Below are 23418 nucleotides of genomic sequence, written 5' to 3'. Positions count from 1 at the left end.
TCGTTTGTTTTCATGAACGGCAGAGGTGGGCAGCACTTGAAAGTTGTTGTTGTTGTTATGAGACGTCCCGGGGAAGAAGTCAGGCTCGAGGGTCGGGGCAATGACGTCAGCGTATGCGTTTTTGCCGTCTGCATAAAAACAAACACGAAACGGAGGGGTGCCGTTTTTCTTCTTTTTCACCCTGAGAGGTGGTTTGAAAAAAGTGCATTCTCAGGCAGGGAAAAAATGCCGGATCCGTATGGACGGTCAGCTGAAACGCACAAGACGTGTGTTTAAACACAAAAAAAAACTTTCCGTGTGGACGGCCTCCAACAGTAGTTCTGTAATTAATTTGCGTGCCAGTTTTATTTATTTTTATACTGTGTATATCAACGCACTGAACTCTGACCCCCGTACCGTTTCGGTTCAATACGAATACATGTATCGTTACACCCCCTACCCAGTACCCTGTCAGTAGGGCCCTATGGAATCTGTTATCATTTTTTTCCACATTCCGATCACATTTTTCCCCCGAATTCCATGTTTTCCTTTAAAAATTTTCTAGATTCTGTGTTTTAGATTTTAAGAGCATTTTTCCATCAAATGGTGTCTAATCATGTGGTTGAATCAAAATTCAAGCATGCGCCCCGCTCCTCGGTGGACGGACACTGGATGAAGTTAATTATATATTATATTTTTATAAATTGTATCCAGATTTTGACAAGTTCAATGAATTTGAGTGTTGCAGGTTTAAATGAGTGGAATGGCCTATCGATTATACGCCATATCTAAGTTGCGTACCCGTGCTTAGGCACGGTAAATATTGCCTAGTGTGAGTGCGCCCTGGCACAAAGTTATTTTGGGGTGTTTAACACAGTGGTGTTACATTCATCATCATGTGGAAGCTTTTATAGCCCGTTCACATATTTTGGCTAACATTCCACCTCAATCGTTTATTGCAGTTCTGGAAGTCCAACCCAAGTATCCTAGCCGTGCAAAGATCAGCTATGCTAAGAAAACAACAGCAGCAGCAGCAGCAGCAGCAGCAGAGACAAAGCTCATCAAATAGTGGATCTGATGAGGTTTGTTTTTATTGATCCCCAATACACCTTTTTTCTGTACTGTTTGGCCTGGGATCTAAACTGGGATCTCATCAGTTTACCTAACTCGAACATCTGTATTTAGAGTTGCAATCATTTTCTGTCTTTCGTTTGTAATCTCTTCAAGGACTCGTCAAGTAGCGATGGATCTGACTCATCAAGTGGATCCAAAAGGAGAAGAAATTCAGGTTCCTCTGACTCTGGATCAGGATCTGGATCGGGAAGTGGTTCTGGATCAGACTCGTCAGCTGAGGAACATAGTGAAGAAACAGCATCAGACTATGAGCCTACTCACAAAATCAAAAGCAGAAAGCCTCCAACCAAGTAAGTGGACGGTTGCCTTTTAATGGCTACTGCTATGATGGTATACAGCGGTATTAAAATCATATAACCTTTTAAGTGATAAGATTACTAGGGCTGGGTATCGCCACTGATTTCCTGAATCGATTCCGATTCACAAGGTCCGGATTCGATTTAATCTCTGATTTGATTCAATTTGATTAAGTTAGGGATATTTCAGTTACAATACCAATTTTGCTTGGATTTGAAATAGATTCTCATAGAACTAATGCTGTAAGGAACCCTCTAACCTGGTGCATTATTAAAAATGTTGATGTTTACATTAACAATTGGTGAAAGAACATGACAAAATCTGATCAGATCTGAGCAGCACCCTGGGATAGAGAGAGAAAAACCTTGAATAGATTAACAAATCACATATCTGCGAGCAGGCAGTGCGAGCACAGCGGATTTTGGACGGAGACACACAGCGGCATTTTTTATTATAAATGTACCGGTCCGGTTCTGCTCACACCACGGGTCTGAAGAGTGCAACAGCTTATCAAAATACAGTGTCAACTTCCCGTGTTTTCGAAGTAGAAAGCGACATCGTGGTGGTACGGCATCAGAACAACATCAAGCGCGTAAAGTACACGAAGAAGAACGTAGCAGGAGCGTGCAGCGAGGATTGTTGTGGCCGCTGCCTACTGCCTAGTCTACTGTGCTGTGCGGAGGCGCTCCTAATGTAAATGATTATTGATTTATGAATGAATTGATAGGTGGCTTGTTTTTGGCATTTTTTTTTTTTTTTCCTGCCTGTACATACATACATACATACATATATATATATATATCTATATATGTATATCTATATATCTTGGATATCTATCGATCTATAGATATAGATATACCGTAGATGACCATTTAGTAGCCCGGGCGTTTAATATGCTAAATCGACTTGGAGCCCAGGCGTTTATAAGAACCAGGCGCGTATTTGCAACAGGCTACAATTTATTTTTGCAATGAGCAGCACCAGACCATCATGCAAAGAACAAGGAGCTCACCGTAGCACCATAGCACCACTGGAACAAAACTACTTTTTCCCCCCGACGCATCTTTATTGACATCAGACAATAAATACAAAGACAGTTTGTCTGTGTTACCGCGACACAGGGAGCTGATCAGAGCAGTGTTATGAATGATAACGGAAGGGGGGGTCGATCGCGGTAATTTCAACACTGTACATTAGCGCATTTATCTATATCCCTATACCCCTCAGTCTAGCGCGCCTGTGTTTGTGTGTCTGTGTGTGTGTGTGCGCGCGCCTGCATGCGAGAGAGAGAGAGAGTGCTGTTAAAAAAAAACTTTTGTTTTCTGTGCAAGACTATGGTAAACACTTAATCGCCCGGGCGTTTAATTGAACCGGCGTTTATTATGCCAAATGAGGTCGGACCCCGGCGGCTATTAGAGCACAGGCGCGTATTTGCACGCGGGCGATTATTTGGTCATCTACGGTATATAGATATATATCACTCACCTCAGCTGATTAGGTGTTGTTTATGTGACCTGTGATGTTTAAAGGAATATAAAGAGCTGCATGAGTTTAATTCGGCATTCATCACTTGTCATGCTTCAGGATGAATTTTCGTAATGGAAAGAAAAGCAGCACCCAGAGGAAGAAATCCCAGAAGTGCTCTTCTGAGGACGAGGATGATAACTACAAGAAAATGGCATCTGCAGGACCACGGCGGCAGGCCACAGTCAACATCAGCTACAAGGAGGACGAGGAGCTGAAGACTGATTCAGATGATCTGGTGGAGGTTTTGGGTGAAGATGTCCCGCAGCCTGAGGAGGATGAGTTTGAAACACTGGAGCGAGTTATGGAATGCAGGATAGGAAGGAAAAGAGGTAAGAAACACGTTACCTACATTGAGGAGTTAACCGTCACTTTAGACAGGTAATTAACAAGATGTTGAATTTCAGTATTTACCGAAGGTAACCTCTCCAAATGATCCAAGTGTAAATATTTTCAACAACTTAAGATCTAACCATAGATATAGTTTTTATTATAATTTTCTTTTGGATTTTCTGTGTTTTTATGCCCTTTTTGTCATAAGAACCCCGATGCACCTGCATAACCACACATCGCGACTGTGGCTCAGGTGGGAGAGCGGGTTGGCCCTTGTCATGGTCGTTGTCCTTGGGCTAGGCACTTCACCCAGCTTTCCTCGTGTGAATGTGTATTACTGCTGTATGTTTGACCGGTGGTTGACCGTATTAACATTAACCGATTAAACTTGTCGGTAGTCAGTTAAAAAAAAAAAGAAATCACGTCAACGTGGACTGTGGAGTGTTTGCACGCGGCTCGTGCCTGGTCTCGCGCCTCGGCAGCCTGTTGTCCGTGGAGAAATGCGCAACTTTGCCGCGAGCTGAAGCCGGAGTTCGGGCTACAGCTGGTCTGAGCGGCGGGCGAGGGCTACGGTGTCCCGCCGTTCTGGTGTTGGACGGGGAATCTGGTGCAGCTGTGGAGCGCGGATGATGAAGACAGTGATGATGATGAAGACAGTGATGATGAATGGCCCGGCGGCTCGTGCAGGCACCGGGTTCTCGCCACCATTATGATGTGTGCTCTGACCCTGCTTTGTGATAAACATGCCTAAAATCAAGGGGGGCTGTGGCTACTATTGTAGTTTACTACCACTGGTATGACTGTGTGTGAATGACAGAGATGGGAGTAAGTCACACATATGCAAGTCCCAAGTCATTTTTGTGAGAGTCAAGTCATAACTTAGGTCAAGCAAGTCACAAGTCAAGTCATAGAAATATAATAAGCTGGAAGACAACCATCTCAAAACTTTAAGAGACTGCAGCCTAAGTTTTATGTAGCCCTCCTTTGCATTTTGAATGAGGGCCGGTTGATGGAAGTTATCCAAAATGAGGGGTCGGAAAAATATGTCTGGAAAATGATGAGCATCACATTAATAGCTACAGATACTGTAAAACACGACGACATATGAGTGCATATATTGTCTTATTTTATCAAGTAAAATATAAGTTATAGGCTTACTCAACAGCTTAACAGTTAATATTCAGGTAGAAATAGGTTAACTCGGAGTTCCACAGCTTATCAATATCTCGACCTGCATCAGCGCATGTGAGCACGAGCGGATCTGTGCGAGCAGGCAGCGCGAGGCAGCGGATTTTGGACGGAGACACACAACCGCATTTTATTATAAATTATTATAAGGTCCGGTACCGGTCCGGTTCCGCTCACACCACGAGTCTGACGAGTGCAACAGCTTATCAAAATACAGTGTCAACTTTTCAAAGTAGAAAGCGACATTGTGGTGGTTCAACAAGGCGGACGGTCATCAGAACAACATCAAGTGCGTAAAGTACACGAAGAACGTAGCGGGGGCGCGCGGTGGGGATTACTGTGGCTGCGCGCGTCTTGCCGAGCAAGTCTAATCTGCTGCGCAGAGATGACAGAGGGCATTTAGTAACGGCCACTATACGGCAAGCATTTTTTTTCTCCACTAAAAGAAGCGCCTGCTGATTACCGGTTGCCAGGTTCGCCCACATGCAACAGGAAACATCAAATCGAAAATATTTTTTATTATTATTATTCACCAATTAACCAAGACAGCAATGACTTGTCGAGTCATTTCATGCAAGTCTAAGTCAAGTCTCAAGTCATGGATAGCAAGTCCAAGTCAAGTCAAGTCATGTCTTTTCTCACTGTTGATCAAGCAAGTCGCAAGTCCTCAATCTGGCGACTTAAGTCTGACTCGAGTCAAGTCACTAGACTCGAGTCCCCCATCTCTGGTGAATGAATGGAACCTGGAACCCTGTCAGAGCGCTTTGGGTCTCTTGGAAAAAGCGCCATACAAATCCATCCATCGTCATTATTATTATTATCATTACATCCAATAGTGAGGAGGCGCTCTCTTGATCAAGAAAAAACACACAAAACAACATATATCCCCAACCACATTCACCCCACTCTTTTATATCAATCCCAACACACCAAGACCATTTTTGTGGTGTTCAGCTTTTTTATTCCCATGCATTTTGCAAGGTAAGAGAACCAGGCCCCCATTCAAACTTTATGTAATGAAGCTCTGCTGCCCCTGGTGGTTTAGGGGGGTCATTACACCTAAAACCTGTTTTCCCTTTATTTTGAAGATAGAGGCTTAGATTTATTAGGTCTTCACAGGAAAAGCAATATAAAAATGTAAAGATTACAGTATATCAAAAATAAATAGGTATAATGGGTGTCAATGGGACAAAATAGGTCCCAAGGATAAAGAGTGTAGGCATATATGCATATCTCCTATTCTATACACATTGCAATTGCAGGGGATCATGGAATTTGAAAATTAATAATAAAAAAACAAATCCTGGCCAAGTTTCGTACAGTTAGCCTTAAAACCTACCGATATCGAGAATCAAATAAATTAAATAAGCAGAATGTACGTTTAGTCCCCCAAGGTGCCTCAAGGGTTAACATAACGAGTCATAGGGAAAGGGACAGAATTAGACATTTTATTTCAAGGAAGTCAGGAGATACTGGGAAGACAGTTCAAACTACAGTGTGATAAACGGCTTGAGCTTCCTGCTTCTCTACTGTTCACCTTGAACACAAGGATCCAGAAAGAAATGTTTATTGTATTCTTTTCTTTTGTCCCCTAACAGCAACAGGAAGTGTAACCACTGTATATGCTGTAGAAGCAGACGGGGACCCCAATACCAACTTCAATTCCAACAAAGAGGCCGGTGATATCCAATATTTGATAAAGTGGAAGAACTGGGCCCATATCCACAACACTTGGGAGACAGAGGAGACACTCAAGTTACAGAATGTCAAGGGCATGAAGAAACTGGACAATTTTAAGAAGAAGGAACAGGACAAAAAGAGATGGTGAGCGCTTGTTTAATACATCAACAGCTTCCCACATAATCAACAGTTGAGGAGTAGGCAAACCGTACACGATTTAAAGCTGCAGTCCTCTACACACCACTGAGCAACATGAATGACTATGAAAAATATGATATGTTCAGTTCGGCATGCGACATCCTTTCGGACATCTGTGGACACTAAGCATTTCATTTTCTATGGCATCACCAGAATGTGTCGATTTAGAACCATAACTAGACTGGAGAGCGAGTCATTCTCCCCACAGATTTCAGATTCCTCCCACTGCAGATTTAAGCCGAGCCAAAGTAATCTCTATTGCTATAGTGTTTATTGATGTGTATATGTGACCACTAGGGATGCAACAGTTAGCCGTTAAATATGTACCTCGGTTTTTGGGTTACGTTTTCGGTTCTGTTTCGGTACAGATTTTGTATAACATTTAATACCATTAAACATAAAGTCACTGTTTTAAATAAAAATACATGTACTTCAGTAGCCTATTTGCATGCAGGGGACGGGTTTGGAGTACTGCGATCTTCATCTCCGCCTTAAATGTTAAAGTAAGAATTATGGGCGCTGAGCAACTGTAAATAGACAAAATGCCCTTTTCTGCATTTTCTTTGCTTATTGTGCTTAAAACGTACCGAACCATGACCCAAAAACCAAACTAAATTGTAAAACCAAATATTTATGGATTTTTTCAGTTGAACTTAAACATACTTAAAATGTCGAGTAAGTAGCAGTATGTACATACAAGCAAATTTAATCCACTTGAACTTGTATTCATTATGGCTGGCAGTATTATCAACCCTCTGCCCCATGTGACATTGGCCACCTCCATATTTTAAGATTTTAATCACATTTGTCCCTGTTGTATCTTCTAAGAAATTAAAGAAGCAGATGCCTCATTTATTTCAGTTGCAAGAAAAGGGGTTGGTATCAAAACAGTCACCAGGCCTCGTCTTTTGCTTCAGTGCTGGCAGCGTGTACATGTCCTAGTCGCTCCAGGAATTCAAACGTCTGGTCACAAGTGTGCACATTTTTGATGATAAAAATTGAAATTGTATGTAGTACATTCTGAAAAATAGGGACTTTTGTGCAGAATAGAAATGGAATACAGGCTATTGCTTATTTTCCAATGCTTTTTGTCCTCTCCCCAGGTTAAAGGCGGCTTCACCAGAGGACATAGAGTATTTCAATTGCCAGGAAGAATTGATGGATGACCTGCACTCTCAGTACCAGATTGTAGAGCGAATCATAGGTGCACTTTCTACAGGCTGTATCAATTGTTGTTTGTATGACGCATTTTACTGAGAAACATGTAATTCCACTGGGTTTCTGTAACTAAATAGGTCTCTGAATTTCTTTTGAGCAGGACATTCAAACCAGAAGTCAGCGGCAGGTTACCCAGACTACCTGTGCAAGTGGCAGGGTTTATCCTACTCAGAGTGTAGCTGGGAAGATGGCTGTCTGATTGGCAAGAAGTTCCAGAAATGCATCGATGACTACATGAGCAGAAACCAGTCCAAGACCATTCCATCCAGAGACTGCAAGGTAAGGCAGTGGCAGTATGTTGGTAATGCATTTATACCTTGGGAGAATGATAGTTTTATGGGCAGTTTTGGCTCAGAGGTAGAGTGGTTGGTGTTCCAATCCCTGGCTCCTCCAGTTCACATGTCGAAGTGTCTTTGGGCAAGATATTGAAACGCAAATTGCACCCAAATTCTGTTCCATCAATATTTCAGTGTAGTTGAAATTACATCAGTTTATTATTGTATTTATTTGATATGAATGGGTGAATGTTGACATGTCGCGTAAAGCGCTTTCAGTAGTTGAAAGACTAGCAAGGTGCTATGTAAACGCAGGTCCATTGACCATTTTCACTTTTAGCTTCATGTGATCTCTTCTGTGTCAGATTCCAAATTTAAATAAAGTGAACTGTGAGTTTAGCATAAAACACTGACTATCACCACCTGTTATTATTTCTTGTAGGTGCTAAAACAGAGACCAAGGTTTATGCCTATGAAGAAGCAGCCAAGTTACATAGGAGGTGATGGACTGGAGCTCAGAGACTACCAGCTGGACAGTTTGAACTGGATGGCCCACTCCTGGTGCAAGTATGATTTTAGGGCGGGGGGAATGCACCTAACGTATAAATGTAAAATCTCCCATGTATCTCCACTGACTCAATGGTTTATGGATATTTATTTTCATTGTGCAACACAGAAGTGCAACAAAATGCAGTTGAAGCCCATGAGAAAAACATGACAAACAAAATATAACAAAAACAGTAGTCAATTCCTGTAGTGCAAATTCTGTATGCATATAACATGGCCAACATAACAGCAAAAATACAACATCAGAGAAACATTATTCATCAACTTTGACTGTGTTTGAGCACCAAGCATCATAAATGGATCCACCTCCTCTCATCCCACCTGAGTCCTGCGCACTGTCTGTGGTCCGCCCACGAAGGTCAGCATGATCAGGACACCATAATGGAGCCAGGTCTCTGTAAACAGTCCCCAACCTCCCATTGCTGGGTTAGCCTGAAGTCACATTTCAGACATCAGACAACTAGGAGCAGACTTGAGAGTGGGGTAGCCTTAGGTCCTGTTTAGTTTAGCTTCAATTTCGGCTCTCCTGCCTTTCTTCCTGCTGCAGTCGAGTTTGCTTTCTGTGGCGTTTGGTCCAGCAGGTCTATTAATCAAACCGGTTTGAATAGTTTTAAACCGACCCAAGCCTAACGCTCATCAACATCTTAAAGGAAAGGAAGTGTGGGGGTTGGATTAATTGCTGCGGACCAGACTGGTATACCGACTTTAACCACTAGGTGTTGCACTTGCCACAGCAGCCCCTCCCGAGTGAAACATTCTGCCTTTTTACACAGAAGATTCTGCCGTAATCACGATAAGGAAAGTCAAAAAACGGGCCGCGATGGCACTTTTATAAAGAACTTTGCTTTACGCCGCAACGGTGTCTCTTTTTACAAAACATCCCGGTTTTGCGGAACCAGAGACGCCGTGGTGGCGCTGCCGGGTGTGTGATGTATTAAATGAGCATGGGAAGTCCAATTAGCTCGAGGCTTCGAAACAACTGTGAAAGGTGAACGTTTGCTTGTCTTGCATATTTACATGACTCTTCAACCGCAAGCAAAGTTGCTGTGCATCATAAACATGTTGATGATACAACGGCAGCCTCGTGCAAGCAACTACCGTCTTTTTATCATCTTCGGATCAACGTTCTCATCTTGTTAAATGCTCCGATAGTGCGTCGCCTCATAACACGTCTTCAAAACATCGATGTAAACAAATGCAAGCTACGGCACATGCATTTCCCCACTCCCACCTCGACTGAAATGTGACCTCTGTCGGCGACCACACTTTACCCAACTCCAATGAGTGTATTCTGTGATATGCCAGTCAGTGCTCCAGTAACAAACACAAAAAACAACAAATGAAGACAAATGTAGTGATATTCATGGGAACTACCGGCTGGAGCAAACACATGCGACATCAATGCCATAGCAATGAGCTTTACCGCTGCATGTCGAAGCGCTAGATTCACCCAGTTTAAATGTTTTGTGTTATAAATGTCTTTTATTTTCTGTGGGCTTTGCTGTCGTTTATAAGGTTCAGGTTACAAATGTTGCATACATTAGGTTCACAGCATGCATTGCTTCTGAAATTGGATCCGTGTATGCGCATGTCCAGCTATTTTGCACACATTGGCTTGGCTCCGTGTGGAGCTCGCTGTCTGCACAGCTCAATTTGTTAACATATAGATGTAAATCAACCCTTTAGACTGACTTGTGTTACAGATCAAAAATGGCCTTGATGGCTAACCTATTAATGGTCAACCGCTGACATCACATATCCCACAGTCATATGCTGGACGTTACATTACTCTGCAGTATATAGAAGGTGCAGACCCTGAGCTTTTGCTGTCTCTCTCTTCTGCACTGTCTTCATTCATAGAGGCAACAGTTGCATCCTTGCTGATGAAATGGGTTTAGGGAAGACCATCCAGACAATCTCCTTCCTCAACTACCTGTTTAATGATCACCAACTGTTTGGACCCTTCTTGCTGGTTGTCCCACTCTCTACACTAACCTCCTGGCAGAGAGAAATCCAGCTCTGGGCCCCTCAGATGAATGTTGTGGTCTACCTGGGAGACATTAGCAGCAGGAATATGGTATTGTGGTCACACACACACACTCTTACAATTATTTTTGAAATAGTTCCTAATCCTTCTTTCCTGTAATTCAAGGTTAACATACATTGACAAAAGCAGCAATGGTATGAGTTTGTTAATAACTGTCTTAACATGTTCCTCTATCACCTGTGTTTTCATTTTAATAGATTAGGACACATGAGTGGATCCATGTCCATAGCAAGAGACTGAAATTTAACATCCTTCTCACAACATATGAGATTCTTCTCAAAGACAAGGTCAGCGACTACTAAATTTGATCATAGACCACAGGCTTTATTTATGACATGAAATAGTAATGTCTGCTGCAGAATAATATTATATATATAGTATATATAGTGCATGTAAAACTTGTAACACTTGTATGTGTCTCCAGTCATTTTTGGGCAGTGTTAACTGGGCTTTCATTGGTGTGGATGAGGCGCACCGACTGAAGAACGATGACTCCCTCCTCTACAAGACGATGATGGACTTCAAGTCCAATCACAGGCTTCTGATCACAGGAACGCCACTGCAAAACTCCCTTAAAGAGCTCTGGTCCCTACTGCACTTCATTATGCCTGAGAAGTAGGCCATATTTTTTATGCTTCAATACTAACTCATGCTGAATTTGACTTGACTCGCTTTTGGTACCAGAATTATTTTAATATTTTGTTTTCGTCTGCAAACTGTACTCGATGTGGACGGGATTGTGCTGGGATTGTCATTGTGACGCCGCATGACTGTGCTGTGATATCATCTTCAATACAATTCACTTCAAAATAACGCAGTGTGTTCTCTTGCTGGATCAGCTGCTCCAGAACCACTCTAAAACCCGTGGTGGTCACAGACGCACTTCCAGTCCCTCAAAATGACCAGCAGTCTTAGTATGTTTCTGTCATTTTGAAAAACAAGTTGGTGAAATATGTAAAATATTGGGTTGAAGCTGGTTACAGATTCAAAAGACCCCACTTTTCACCACTACAAACTAGAGGTGTGCATCTTCACTGCCCCCACGGTTTGATTACGATTTACCAGTCTACGATGCGATTCGATGCATTTCATCCTCAATTTTCTATTACCACACATGGCTTTTTCATCAATTAACACAAACAGTCAGATAAATATGAACTCTTTATTTAGAAAGCTGCTTTTAAATTCAGATGTTAACACATTTCACATGTTTTGTTACATTAAAGGGATAGTTCGGAATTTTGGACATAAGACCTATTTTCCAAATCAGCCGGTGTGTTCGAGACGTCTGGAGACGTTTTCAAGGAATTTCATTCAGTTCTTCTAGTTGCCGAGTTCGCTTGTGCTATGGCTAGCGCAAGTCAATCGTTCTAGTTAGCATGGCACTAAAAACACTCATAACGACTCCATAGTGCACCCGAGGCAAATCAATTAAAACACTAGACTGTCGATGTACATATCTGTGTTGATAGAATAATATTTGAAACAAAACTGACCTTGCATCGCATGAATCATCCATTTTTTTTTTGAGGGACTAGTTTCTCAGCAGCAGCGGAATTTTACTTTGCTCCGTCGGACTCAACCCTCTAAATGCGGGTCCACACCGGACCGAAAATCATTTCAGCCGATTCAAATGTGTAATCCGCCATTCGAGTCGGCCATATTAAGTAGCCCTACTTCATTTACCGACGCGAGTCGGGCAGTCGGTGAGGTGTGGACCCGCCTTTAGACGTGCTGCTCGGAATCCAGCCGGTAAATACACACCTGAAGGCTGTCTGAAAAGCCCTCGGAGCTCACTAAAACACCGGGCAGCACACGGCCCTGCAAACCCACAATTCCGCATTGTGAACCCGAACCTCTGCTCCGTCTGCAGAACCGTAAACCCTCGGACGCGTTGCGGGGGATTCCCTCCGGTAAATAGGCACAGGAACACCGCCGAACAGTCGGGCTCGTGCCCTCAGACCTGGGTGAAAAGCCCTTGGAGCTCACTCAAACACCGGCCAGCCCACAGCCACGCGAACCCACAATTACGCACCGCGAACCCGGACCTCTGCTCCGTCCGCAGAACCGTAAACCCTCGGACGCGTTGCGGGGGATTCCCTCCGGTAAATAGGCACATGAACACCGCCGAACAGTTGGGCCTCGTGCCCTCAGAGCTGGGTGAAAAGCCCTTGGAGCGCAGACCAACACCGGGCAGCGGGCGGCTCCGCAAATCCACACATGCGGACTCTCCGTCGGACTCAAAACTCTAAGACGCGCGGAATCCAGCCAGTAAATACCCAGCTGAACATCGCCGAACTCTCGGGCCTCATGCCTTCAGACCTGGGTGAAAAGCCCTTGGACCTCACCCACAGACCGGGCAGCCCACGGCCACGCAAACCCACAATTACGCACCGTGAACCCGAACCTCTGCTCCGTCCGGAGAACCGTAAACCCTCGGACCACCAGTCTCCGTTTGTTCGGTCCCGGTTCTCAGCTCCAGCGGGGACTATCTCGGTCTCCACAGACGCTCATTCACGTTCTGCCCTTTGAGCATCCCTCTCGCGCAATTCTTCCTCTGTATATTCAGGCTCGTACAGGTACGGTTGGGTTTGGGTGGAAAAAAACTCCCCATCAGAGTCTTCCAAAGTTTCAGTATATTCTCCAAAAGTGGCCATTTCTGTGAGATTGAAGAAACTAGCACTGCAGGCTACTCTGCGTCTGTAGCAATGACAGCAGGTAAACAAACTATTATAGAACCGGTAACTTATAAGTGCTAGGTGATATCACTCCGCCGCTGCCATAGCCTACTAGGAAGTATGACACGCTGCTGCTGCTGCTGAGACATAAATCCTTAAAAATGCAAGGTTGGTTTTATTTCAAACATTCTATCAACACAGATAACATCGATAGTCTGCCGTTACAATTGATTTGCCTCGGGTGCACTGTGGAGTCGGTATAAGTGTTTTTAATGCCATGCTAATAGGGCTGCAACGATTCATCGAGTTACTCGATTAACTCGTTTATGAAAATTCCTCGAGGCAAAACATCTGCCTCGAAGCCTCGTTAAATTCCTATGACGCGCCTATGTGCAGGGATCTGATTGTTCCACACGGACCGTTGTTCAGGAAGCACACCAGCGCGTCATACACGGTCATTCATTCTGAATTTTTCGCTACAAACATGCGTTTTTTTTCCCTCTTAAACTAGAGAAACGGGGCTAAACAACGGTATCCTGCTTGCCCATGTGAGCGATTTATTTCTGACAACAAAACGAATGCGTAAAGTAGTAAAATGTGTGACTAGATGTCTCCTCGTCTCCGTGGCGCATTTCTCCGTTTTGTTTATGTATATCGATCACTTCTCATCCGCCATCTTGCGAGTGACGTATAGAGTTACGTTTATGCATCGGACGCTCGTATTGGCTCCCGTAGCGGCTTTTACAGCCAATCGGAAAGCCTGATTTACGCTTGGCCGTGAGTTGTTGTGTTTGCCCAAACGGACGGAGGAGTTCAAAGCAGAGAAAAGAATGGTCAAACAGTTACTGTAGTGATAGAGAAAGCTAAATACATATATTTTGGAGTTGGAATGAATACCTCTGTTTATTTTTTTTAGAAATGCTTGATCATTTTACAGCCACATCATTTTCGTTATGCATTATTTGTTTTGGTTGTTTAAAAACGCATTTTTTTTTTATCCGATTCCTCGATTAATCGATCGATAAAGTGCTAAATTAATCAATTACAAAAAGAATCGATAGCTGCAGCCCTACATGCTAACTAGAATGATTGACTTGCGCTAGCCATAGCACAAGCGAACTCGGCAACTAGAAGAACTGAATGAAATTTCTTGAAAACGTCTCCAGACGTCTCGAACACACCGGCTGAGTTGGAAAATAGGTCTTATGTCCAAAACTATCCCTTTAAGTTGTAAAGAAAAATATAATTATAGGCCAAGCCTACCAACGTGTTTTAATTTTAATTCCTCATTCACGTTAATGACAACGCTATAAAGCCGTAAGTCCTTCGCTATGAAAGCTCCTACACACCGAGTTATCCTCTGGGCTCTCTCGGACTTGGATGGCAACTTTCTCACGGACTCGTCGATCTTTGGCTGTGCTGGGTCAGTAGTTTTCTTTCCGTTGTGACCAGAGGCTAACATTAGCTCAGCGTGCCATCGGCTAATGTGGTTCCTCATATTATTGGTGTTACTGAAGTATTTGATTTTAGCATGGCAAGTTTTACAAATAGCATGGGTCAGTTTTACAAATAGCATGGGTCTTGTCCAGTTGTCATCGCGTCCGAAATGTTCCCAGATATCCGCTTTTAAATTGTGTGGATTTTTTTTTCGCACATCAGCTTTACTGTGTTCACTCGCTTGTCCGTCCTTCACCCACAATGCAACTTGAACTTTACAACTTTATTGTCCAGCAGAAACAGGAAACGCAATAAAAATCGATTGTGACGTTTCTGCATCGATTCAGAATTGTCCCATTAAGCATCTTGATGCATCTTTGAATCGATTATTTTCTGCACCCCTACTGCAAACAGTGATGTGCATGAGAAGAGTTCAGTCACATAAAGCTTTCCGGGTTGGTGTTAAAGATTAAGTCCATTGATTTAACCCACCAAGGATGTGAGAAATTAAATATCGAGACTTTTTAAATACCCCTATACACATTTCTATTCTTTTTTTTCTTCTGCCTCGCTGTTTGATTTTTCTCCTGTGAAATACTAAAAAGTTTTAACTCTTAAAGCCTCAATTATTCAAATGAGGCAATCTGACAAAAGACATAAGCTCATACATATGCAACATGAGACAGTGGGGCAAGTAAACACTGCTTCACTTTACAGGTCACAAGCTAAAAGGTTTGGTGACCAATGTGTTAATAATTTCCCCCAAATAGCCTTTTTCTACACACAAACAAATGGGAAAACACCAGCATGCTACCCAGGTGTGGGTAAGAAAGCACAACCAGCTTTAAAAAAAAAAAAAAATGTAACCACAGTGCCTCCAAAGTAACCAACTGCTTTTTCTAAGCCCTTTTTCCCATTTTGTCCCCCTTTACTGAACTGTTATTTAAATGTCCCTCTACAGTATGAGACACTTTGTACGAAGTAAGAATGATAATCAGGAATAAATCATGCATTTTATCCTGTATCTTGTACCATAGGTTGACTGTATTGCCACACCACCACTGATGTTTATGGTATGTCTTCCTCAAGGTTTCACTCTTGGGAACTGTTTGAGGAGGCACACGGTAAAGGCAGGGACTCGGGTTACACCAGTCTGCACAAAGAGCTGGAACCTTTTTTGCTGCGCCGAGTCAAGAAGGATGTGGAGAAATCTCTTCCTGCCAAAGTGGAGCAGATCCTGAGAGTGGAGATGAGTGCTGTCCAGAAACAGTATTACAAGTAAGAGTTGGGCACTACCGTTAAATCAAAATTACGATATTTGGTTTCTCATCATTATGCACCATAAACGTCTTAAGCCTGAGCCCTATAACTAAATACTTGGTAAAAACACCTATAATAATTCACCCAAGATGAATCAGGAATAGCTCCTTAACCATCAGGCTTACATTCATGAATCTGGTCTTTGAAAGGCAATAAAAAGGCATTTTGAATTCATCGCAAGTTAGCTAAACTATCTACACATTCAAGAGATGAAGATAAAATACGATTTTCTATCCTTGTCTGATAAAATCTGAATTTCAGAGGCAATATCACCATTTAATTAACATCCCAATTAATGTCTCTACCTAATCGTTAACTTCAACTGGAAATAAATTTGACCTGTATAACACAAAATGTAGATACAATGAATGAAGATACTTAGGTGTGTTCAGTGTTTTGGATGCTACAAATAACATTTGTATGACTGAAGAGCTCTGTGCTATACAGACAGATAAATGGAGAATGAAAAGTCCCATAGAGCAAACGGTATCTTTACAGTTCTCTGACTATGGGGATTACAATGATCCAAATTTTGAATTCATGAAAAATGAAGTCCTTTATAAAATACTTTGAACATACTGAGGATAGTTCCTCGGTTAAATATTGCAGTTGTCCATGGTGTAAACAGCCTGCCATCATACTCAAACATCCTTGGAAGTGCCCTGCAATGTTTTCTGTCAGTCAGCACATTGTGTACTGCTCCTTTTTGAGTGATACAGAGAAGACCGTTATTATGAAAGAGGACATTTCTAGTTAAAATTATTTTGCTGCTTGAAAGACATGCACATTTTGCTATTTTCATTCTATATGTTATTTAAAGTGTTTATTGCAAAAACCACAATTCATCCATCCATTTTCTACCGCTTATCACAGGATAAGCCACCCTGAATACAGATTCAGGGTGGCGGGGGGGGGGCTGGAGCCGATCCCAGCTGTCATTAGGCGAAGGCAGGGTACACCCTGGACAGGTCGCCAGTCCATCGCAGGGCCAACATGTAGAGACAGACAACCATTCACGCTCACATTCACACCTACGGGCAATTTAGAGTCACCAATTAACCTATCCCCATCCTGCATGTCTTTGGACTGTGGGAGGAAGCCGGAGAACCCGGAGAGAACCCACGCTTACACAGGGAGAACATGCAAACTCCACACAGAAGGAACCCGGGCCGATCCGGGAATCGAACCCGGAACCCTCTCGCTGTCAGGCGAGAGTGCTACCCACTACACCACCGTGCAGCCCTGCAAAAACCACAATTCAGATTATTAGAAATAAACTACTGTATTTTGTTTAGTTATTAGTTCTAATTATATATTATAATCTGATTGTGTTATGAAGTTGGACAATAATAACAGTAATTCCCTCTCTAGTCTATTCTCTAATATCTATTTCATATAGCTGTGAAAACATCCCCTTCGAACAACTGTAAGTTTGTAACTTGTAACCAAGTTTTACATTTAAACACCTCATGATAGAATTATAATTTACCTTCTCCCAATACTAATTTTCATTGAGTAGAGCTTGAACGCATCATAGTGCAAGTCAATGCAACCATGGGTAACATTAGCTGTTCAGCTCAGTGCAAAAGCAAGCCTCTGCTATTAATCTGAGCATGGATGGGAATGAATTACAATATAATAAGTGTCTGATGTTAGTTGCTCCTTCATTGTTTGTTTGCTTCTTGTTGTGACAAATTGCAGCCTAAAAAAAGTCTGAAAGTATTATACAGATTGGCCGGACACTGATAATGGCTGCTGACTTTTAACGTGGCTTGTTTCTATCTGCTGGTGATCTACTGGTGCATTGCTTTAATTTAAGTGTAGTTTATAAAATAGTATATAAACATGTGCATCTGTTTTTATCTTCTGTCTGAAATCAGATGGATCCTGACCAGGAACTACAAAGCTCTGAGTAAAGGTACCAAAGGCAGCACATCTGGCTTCCTAAACATCATGATGGAGCTGAAGAAGTGTTGTAACCACTGTTACCTTATCAAGCCCCCAGAAGACAACGAGTTCCTCAACAGAGCTGAAGCCTTACAGGTCTGTTTATATTATTGTGTTGCAACTCCCAGGGCTCTAAATCTCAACAAAGTATGTCTTTTGTTTAATTTAAAAAAATGGTTTTATTTATATAAAATATGAATATATAATCAAAACTTGGACGAGGGCGTCTGATGAGGTTCAACAGGTGAAATGCATCCAATTGGTGAATGCCAAACAAATTTCAGACATTTTGACACCCTTTTGTTATTTTTTTTCCCTCACAGATGTTAGTAACTGATTGAGCTGTTTTGCCTCGACATTTGCCAACTTGTAAAAATGTAATCTCAGTATCACGTTAGATACTTGTAACTAGTAATCAATTCCTTATTAAAGGCCTTTGTACACTGAGTCCGCTTTTTACCATCTGAAATTGTTGCGTTGCATGTTGCAATCTTGTTTGCACTTCGGCTCCCAAACTCTCGTCCGTCAAAAAACTTTTCGGAACAGGTTAGAGTTTCTGCGTTTTTCACTTCTGTCAAAAAGCATTTAGAGGGTTTTTTGACCACTCAGGGCCACCATAGAGCCCACAAACGGTCGGAGATAGATAGATATAGATATAACGATGCAGAGATGAAGGACGGATTGTTGCAGCGATTGCTGAGCAGTTTGGGATCAGGGCTGTACTGTTCAGGGTCAGGTGGATTTCAGAAATTGGTGGTCTTCTTTCTGATATGCGGTCCCAGTAGTGCCGCAAACTGGACCACCGACATCCTGAAATCCACCTGGACCCGATCGGGGATAGTTGAAAATGAACAATGAGGAAGATGTTGTGATTGTGTCATTATCGAAAGAAGAAAAAGAAGGGAGCTGCAACTATCCTGATCGGGTTCAGGTGGGTTTCAGGATGTCAGTGGTCCTGTTTTCAGCACTACTGGGGCCGCACATCAGGAAGAAGACCACCAATCTACACAATCCTCTTTTTCTTTTTTTCAAGAAGTGAGACGAGAAACTACCGATGATGACGTTTATTTTTGTTTTGTGAATTTTCACAACAAATACATATTAAATACACATTGGACTCAATGTGCAATGTTTCTGTGCGTAACAACTTTCTAATTTGACAGATGAAAAAAAAGCACACAAAAAAATAAACGGATTCAGTTTGCAAAGGCCTTAAATGTCTTTTCCAGTGACCATTAGCTGGATGGTCTTCAAGTGGTTATGAGCTGTAACTACTATTTGTATTCAACCTGCAATGTAGATATAAATATTTTTTATTTTTACCTAGGAAAAGAAGTTGTTTTGTCACCTTTCATCTGTTAAAAAATATTGATCGTAGCTGCTTTAATTTGACAATATTGTTAAATCTTCTGTCCAGGAGGTCACAGCACAGGAGGTTTGTTTGTGTTATGTGGGTGTATGTTGGGATGTGGGGGAGGCTTCAGAATATTTCTAATCCATAGAAAGTGTGTGTGATTGATTCCAGTAGCATACAGAATGTACACAGCGTGAATATTGCTTTCCTAATGTTACTTGGAGAGGATAGATCAGTAACTGTTTGCCCCTCTTTTCCTCTGACAGCAACTGATCCGCAGCAGTGGAAAGCTGGTTTTGTTGGACAAACTGCTGGTGCGTTTGAGGGAGCGAGGCCACAGAGTCCTCATCTTCTCTCAGATGGTACGAATGCTGGATATCCTGGCTGATTATCTGAGGAGCCGTCAGTTTCTCTTTCAGGTAGCTATACACTGTTACAACATATCTATCAGACATACTGAACTGCATACACATATCAGGGATGTAATGGTACACCAAATTCCTGGTTCCGTAAGTACCTCATTTTTTGAGTCACTTTGTGGTACAACAGTAAAAACAAAGAAAATGCTGAAAATAACTTTACGTTCATTAATTGAAAACATTTCAAACATTCAACAGTTAATCATTAGCCATTCTTACTTTAACAGTTAAGTCACTAAAATACTGGCATATTGTCTAAAAGTTAATTACAAATCATCACAGAAATGTTCTATGTAAATGTAACCTAATTTCCTGCAGTGATCAAAAAAGTATTTCTGCTTCTGTAATACTCGATCATAAAACTGACCTGTCGGAAATTCCTGCACTGGGCTGTAACTTATAGGCGTCACTTCAGCACACGGCAGCCACCTCCGGTTGGGAAAAGTGAATCCAAGCTGAAGTGCCTTGAGCTAAATTTTGGTCTGCCAGATGGAGCCAGCATTTAAGGTTGCTGCTCTACCTCTTGTGTTCATCAGAGCTCCTCCGCAGTCCAAATATAGTCACTTCTGTTTACTGTTGCAAGACTTCCAAAATGGCGTCAGCCAAAATGCTGAACTCAAAAAACGCTTGTCCACAAACTAAAAGGCTTAGGCTTCCTGAACGTTGTGAGGAGAAGAGCTCGCTATCCAGTCTGTTTTTGTTTTTGAAACCCAGTGGCATGCTACAACTGAAGACAACTGGTAGGTTGCCAACATTTTCTGGGTAAAACTGTTCCGTTTGTGCAAGTAGTAGACAGAATGTTAGGTACCGAACCGAAAGGATGTAGCACACCACACCAAAGCCCTTTATTTCTGGTTCAAGTAAATGTACCGTTACACCCCTAACAGATATGATCCACAAAACAGACCAGCTAATTAAAAGCCATCTACATATTTCTGTTGTAAATTTCTGAACTTGAAATGTTATATATCTGTACAGAGATTAGATGGCTCCATCAAAGGGGAGATGAGGAAGCAGGCATTGGATCATTTTAATGCTGAGGGCTCAGAGGTAAGTTCTATGCCTTTATTACAGTAAACTCACTTTGTGTGTTCATTTGATTAAACTAGGACTGTATCATATAGTGTACCTTTGTATGCCCAGGATTTCTGCTTCTTGTTATCAACGCGTGCTGGTGGTCTGGGTATCAATCTGGCATCAGCTGACACAGTAGTCATCTTTGATTCAGACTGGAACCCCCAAAATGATCTCCAGGCTCAGGCCAGAGCCCATAGGATCGGACAGAAAAGACAGGTAAGCAACACCTGCCTGAACCATTTTCACTTCCGTTTGTTGAAATATATTTTGCAGCAGTATGCCATTTACTAATTGCCAACTCATGGTGTGTACCTGGCAGACCATGTTGACTGTGGCTGCAGGAAGCTGCTTTACAATAAAAGCCATATGGTGCGTTCACATGGAAAATTTGCGTGTGACACTCTGACGTAAAGACACATCGTAGCGATCAGTGTACTCTAATTACTTTTTTCGTGTAACGTAACGCGTTAGTTTCGTGCATCAAGCAATAACTTTGTTATTTAAAAAAAAAAGGTAATCCGTTGTTTTAAGAATTTCTCCGAATACGGAAAGGAAAATCCCGATTGCAGCCTGCTTTTTGTCAGACACATTTTGCCACCTGCGGATGTGTCAGCGGAGGCGCAGCGCTGTGATGCATCTGTGCCCTGCGACCTGTGTCAGCGCTTCAATACCCCACCACCCTCCAGTGCACCCGTGGAGTCTTGTTCTTACTCTAGAAATCGACTGTCGGACAGACGTTTTGAAAATCTTCTTGTGCTACGTTTTAATCACTACTTTGAAGAGTAAATGTAAGTGGAGGATGGTAAAGTGAATTTAGGCCTGTGACACTTGAACTATATTTTAGTTCGGCTATTAGGCTATTTGTCATTTGCCTGTGTGCCAGTGAGCGATTTTATTCGGCCTGTTATCATTTTTGTTCGACATAGAGGCAGCTGTTAAAATTTCGGTTAGATCGTTGACTGGTCGTTAGGTGTGAATTTTGATTCATATGTTGTGTGATTAAAAAAAATGTGGCATATTGCTAACTGTCTTTATTGTTATCCTGCAGAGTTAATTTGACTGACGTTATTCATCGTCACAACTTCTCTGTGTATTTAAAGGAGGCAGTGTTTGTGTCAGTTAAGTTGCAGCATGTGCGAGGCGCTGCAAATGGCTTTTTGGTAACGCATGAGTACTCTAACGCGTTACAGGTAACGCTGTAACGTAACTGATAACTTTTAATTGATGGTAAAGTTGTAACCTAATTAACTACTTTCCAAAGTAACTATACCCAACACTGGTAGCGATCTATGGTCTCCCAGAGCTCTACGATAGTATCTTACATTTCTAACAGAGACGACGTTATTTTAAGTGTTAACGGAGCAGCTCCATTGTTAGCCTAGCTCTGGTCAATGCGTCCGCCATTCAGCAAGCATTTTAAAAGTTATTTGCTTATCAGACTTAAGAAACCATGACTTCAGACTCTTTACCAATTTGTTTTTGGAGCAAACCGATGTAGTGAACCAGGAAATGTGTCTTGTTATTCACTCTGATTACAGCTTAATTGCATTCACAAGCACCTTTTGGTGACGTTATGAACTCAGACAGGACGCTGTTTGATTAGCCGGTGTATCTGGGACTACAACATATACAAAGTAGTAGAGTTGGGTCGATTTCTGCTTTCACCGGTCCGGTTCAGTAGACTGGGCTAAACCGGTTTGATTTATATAAACCGGTTGAACCGGCATTTGTCCTTATGACACATTCTGGAAAATTAAAATCAGCGACCTGTGCCGACGGCTTCACGGCACTAAATCCAACTTGTACAACTTGTATTGCATTATATAAAATAAGCAGCAATAATGACTAGGGTTGCACATCTCTTTGTGATAAACGGTTCGATATGCATCTAGATACACAGGTTACGATTCGATTCAATAACGATATCCTTTTATTACAGACCGATTTGAATCGATTCCATACAGTGTAAGAACGATACGATTCGATTCTACGGTTAATATTTGTTGTAGATATTTTATAAAATAAAGAAGCAGATTATATGAAAGTGACAGTACAATAGTTTCTTTTTAAATGTGTAAAATACCACATATCCCCAAACATTGTGGCTGTATGGCACAGGATGCCTCTTGTGGCGCAAGTTGAGACACAAGCGATTGACATTCAAAGCCTTCCGTCTCTCAGGTACGGTTGTGGAGTGCCTGCGGTCACACGACAGCGTCGCAGCTGCCTACCTGTGCTGCGCCCGCCTCTCCACCTCCACCTCCTCCATGTTCCGTGTTGTCCCTTGTTTATAACTCATACCAGCTAGGCAGCTACGGCGTTTAGCGGGCAGCTTTAGCTCTTGCGTTGTTTTAGAGACGCTGGTGTAATGCCGCCAACCGCTTCAAAGTCTTGCGATACCCGATCCATGACATCTAGGAATTCATTGATAATTCGTATCGATTGAGGAGGCTGCTACCGATGCAGCCGTATCTCTCACTTGTTGAACCAAATATCCGGTCGCATCGGTTTATCGTTTACAACCCTAATAATGACAAGTGAGTAACATTATGTTGTGTTTATTTATAAACGGACTAACGGACCACCGCAAGTTTCTGAGACGGCCAGTGCTTAAAATGTGGCCGCCATGCAGCCGAGCAAACAGAGGCCGAGATCACATTTCACATGGATGCTGTATATTTATTCTTCATGCTGTGATGGTTGCAACCCAGTCCGCATGATGAAATCATGCAGGTTCATAAGAAAG

At 42.2% G+C, this 23418-nt stretch overlaps 1 protein-coding gene across 1 annotated transcript in view; it reads left to right on the top strand.

The window, feature by feature from the left end:
* The window catches only part of chd1 (chromodomain helicase DNA binding protein 1), a 48801-nt gene that overhangs the window by 4049 nt on the left and 21334 nt on the right, over positions 1-23418 (top strand). The window contains exons 4-18 of the mRNA XM_084034427.1: positions 942-1061; positions 1207-1403; positions 2995-3266; positions 6054-6279; positions 7437-7537; positions 7652-7830; positions 8269-8393; positions 10254-10470; positions 10638-10727; positions 10865-11055; positions 15645-15833; positions 17756-17918; positions 19443-19595; positions 20574-20645; positions 20739-20888. Of these exons, the coding sequence (XP_083890553.1) occupies positions 942-1061; positions 1207-1403; positions 2995-3266; positions 6054-6279; positions 7437-7537; positions 7652-7830; positions 8269-8393; positions 10254-10470; positions 10638-10727; positions 10865-11055; positions 15645-15833; positions 17756-17918; positions 19443-19595; positions 20574-20645; positions 20739-20888 (2445 nt within the window). The remainder of the gene's footprint in view (positions 1-941; positions 1062-1206; positions 1404-2994; positions 3267-6053; positions 6280-7436; positions 7538-7651; positions 7831-8268; positions 8394-10253; positions 10471-10637; positions 10728-10864; positions 11056-15644; positions 15834-17755; positions 17919-19442; positions 19596-20573; positions 20646-20738; positions 20889-23418) is intronic.

This window comes from Eutrigla gurnardus (genome assembly GCF_963514095.1).
Source record: "Eutrigla gurnardus genome assembly, chromosome: 19".
In the NCBI taxonomy this organism is placed as follows: domain Eukaryota; kingdom Metazoa; phylum Chordata; class Actinopteri; order Perciformes; family Triglidae; genus Eutrigla; species Eutrigla gurnardus.
The sequence above is the reverse complement of the archived record's forward strand: the minus strand, read 5'-3'. Positions and strand labels throughout refer to the sequence as shown.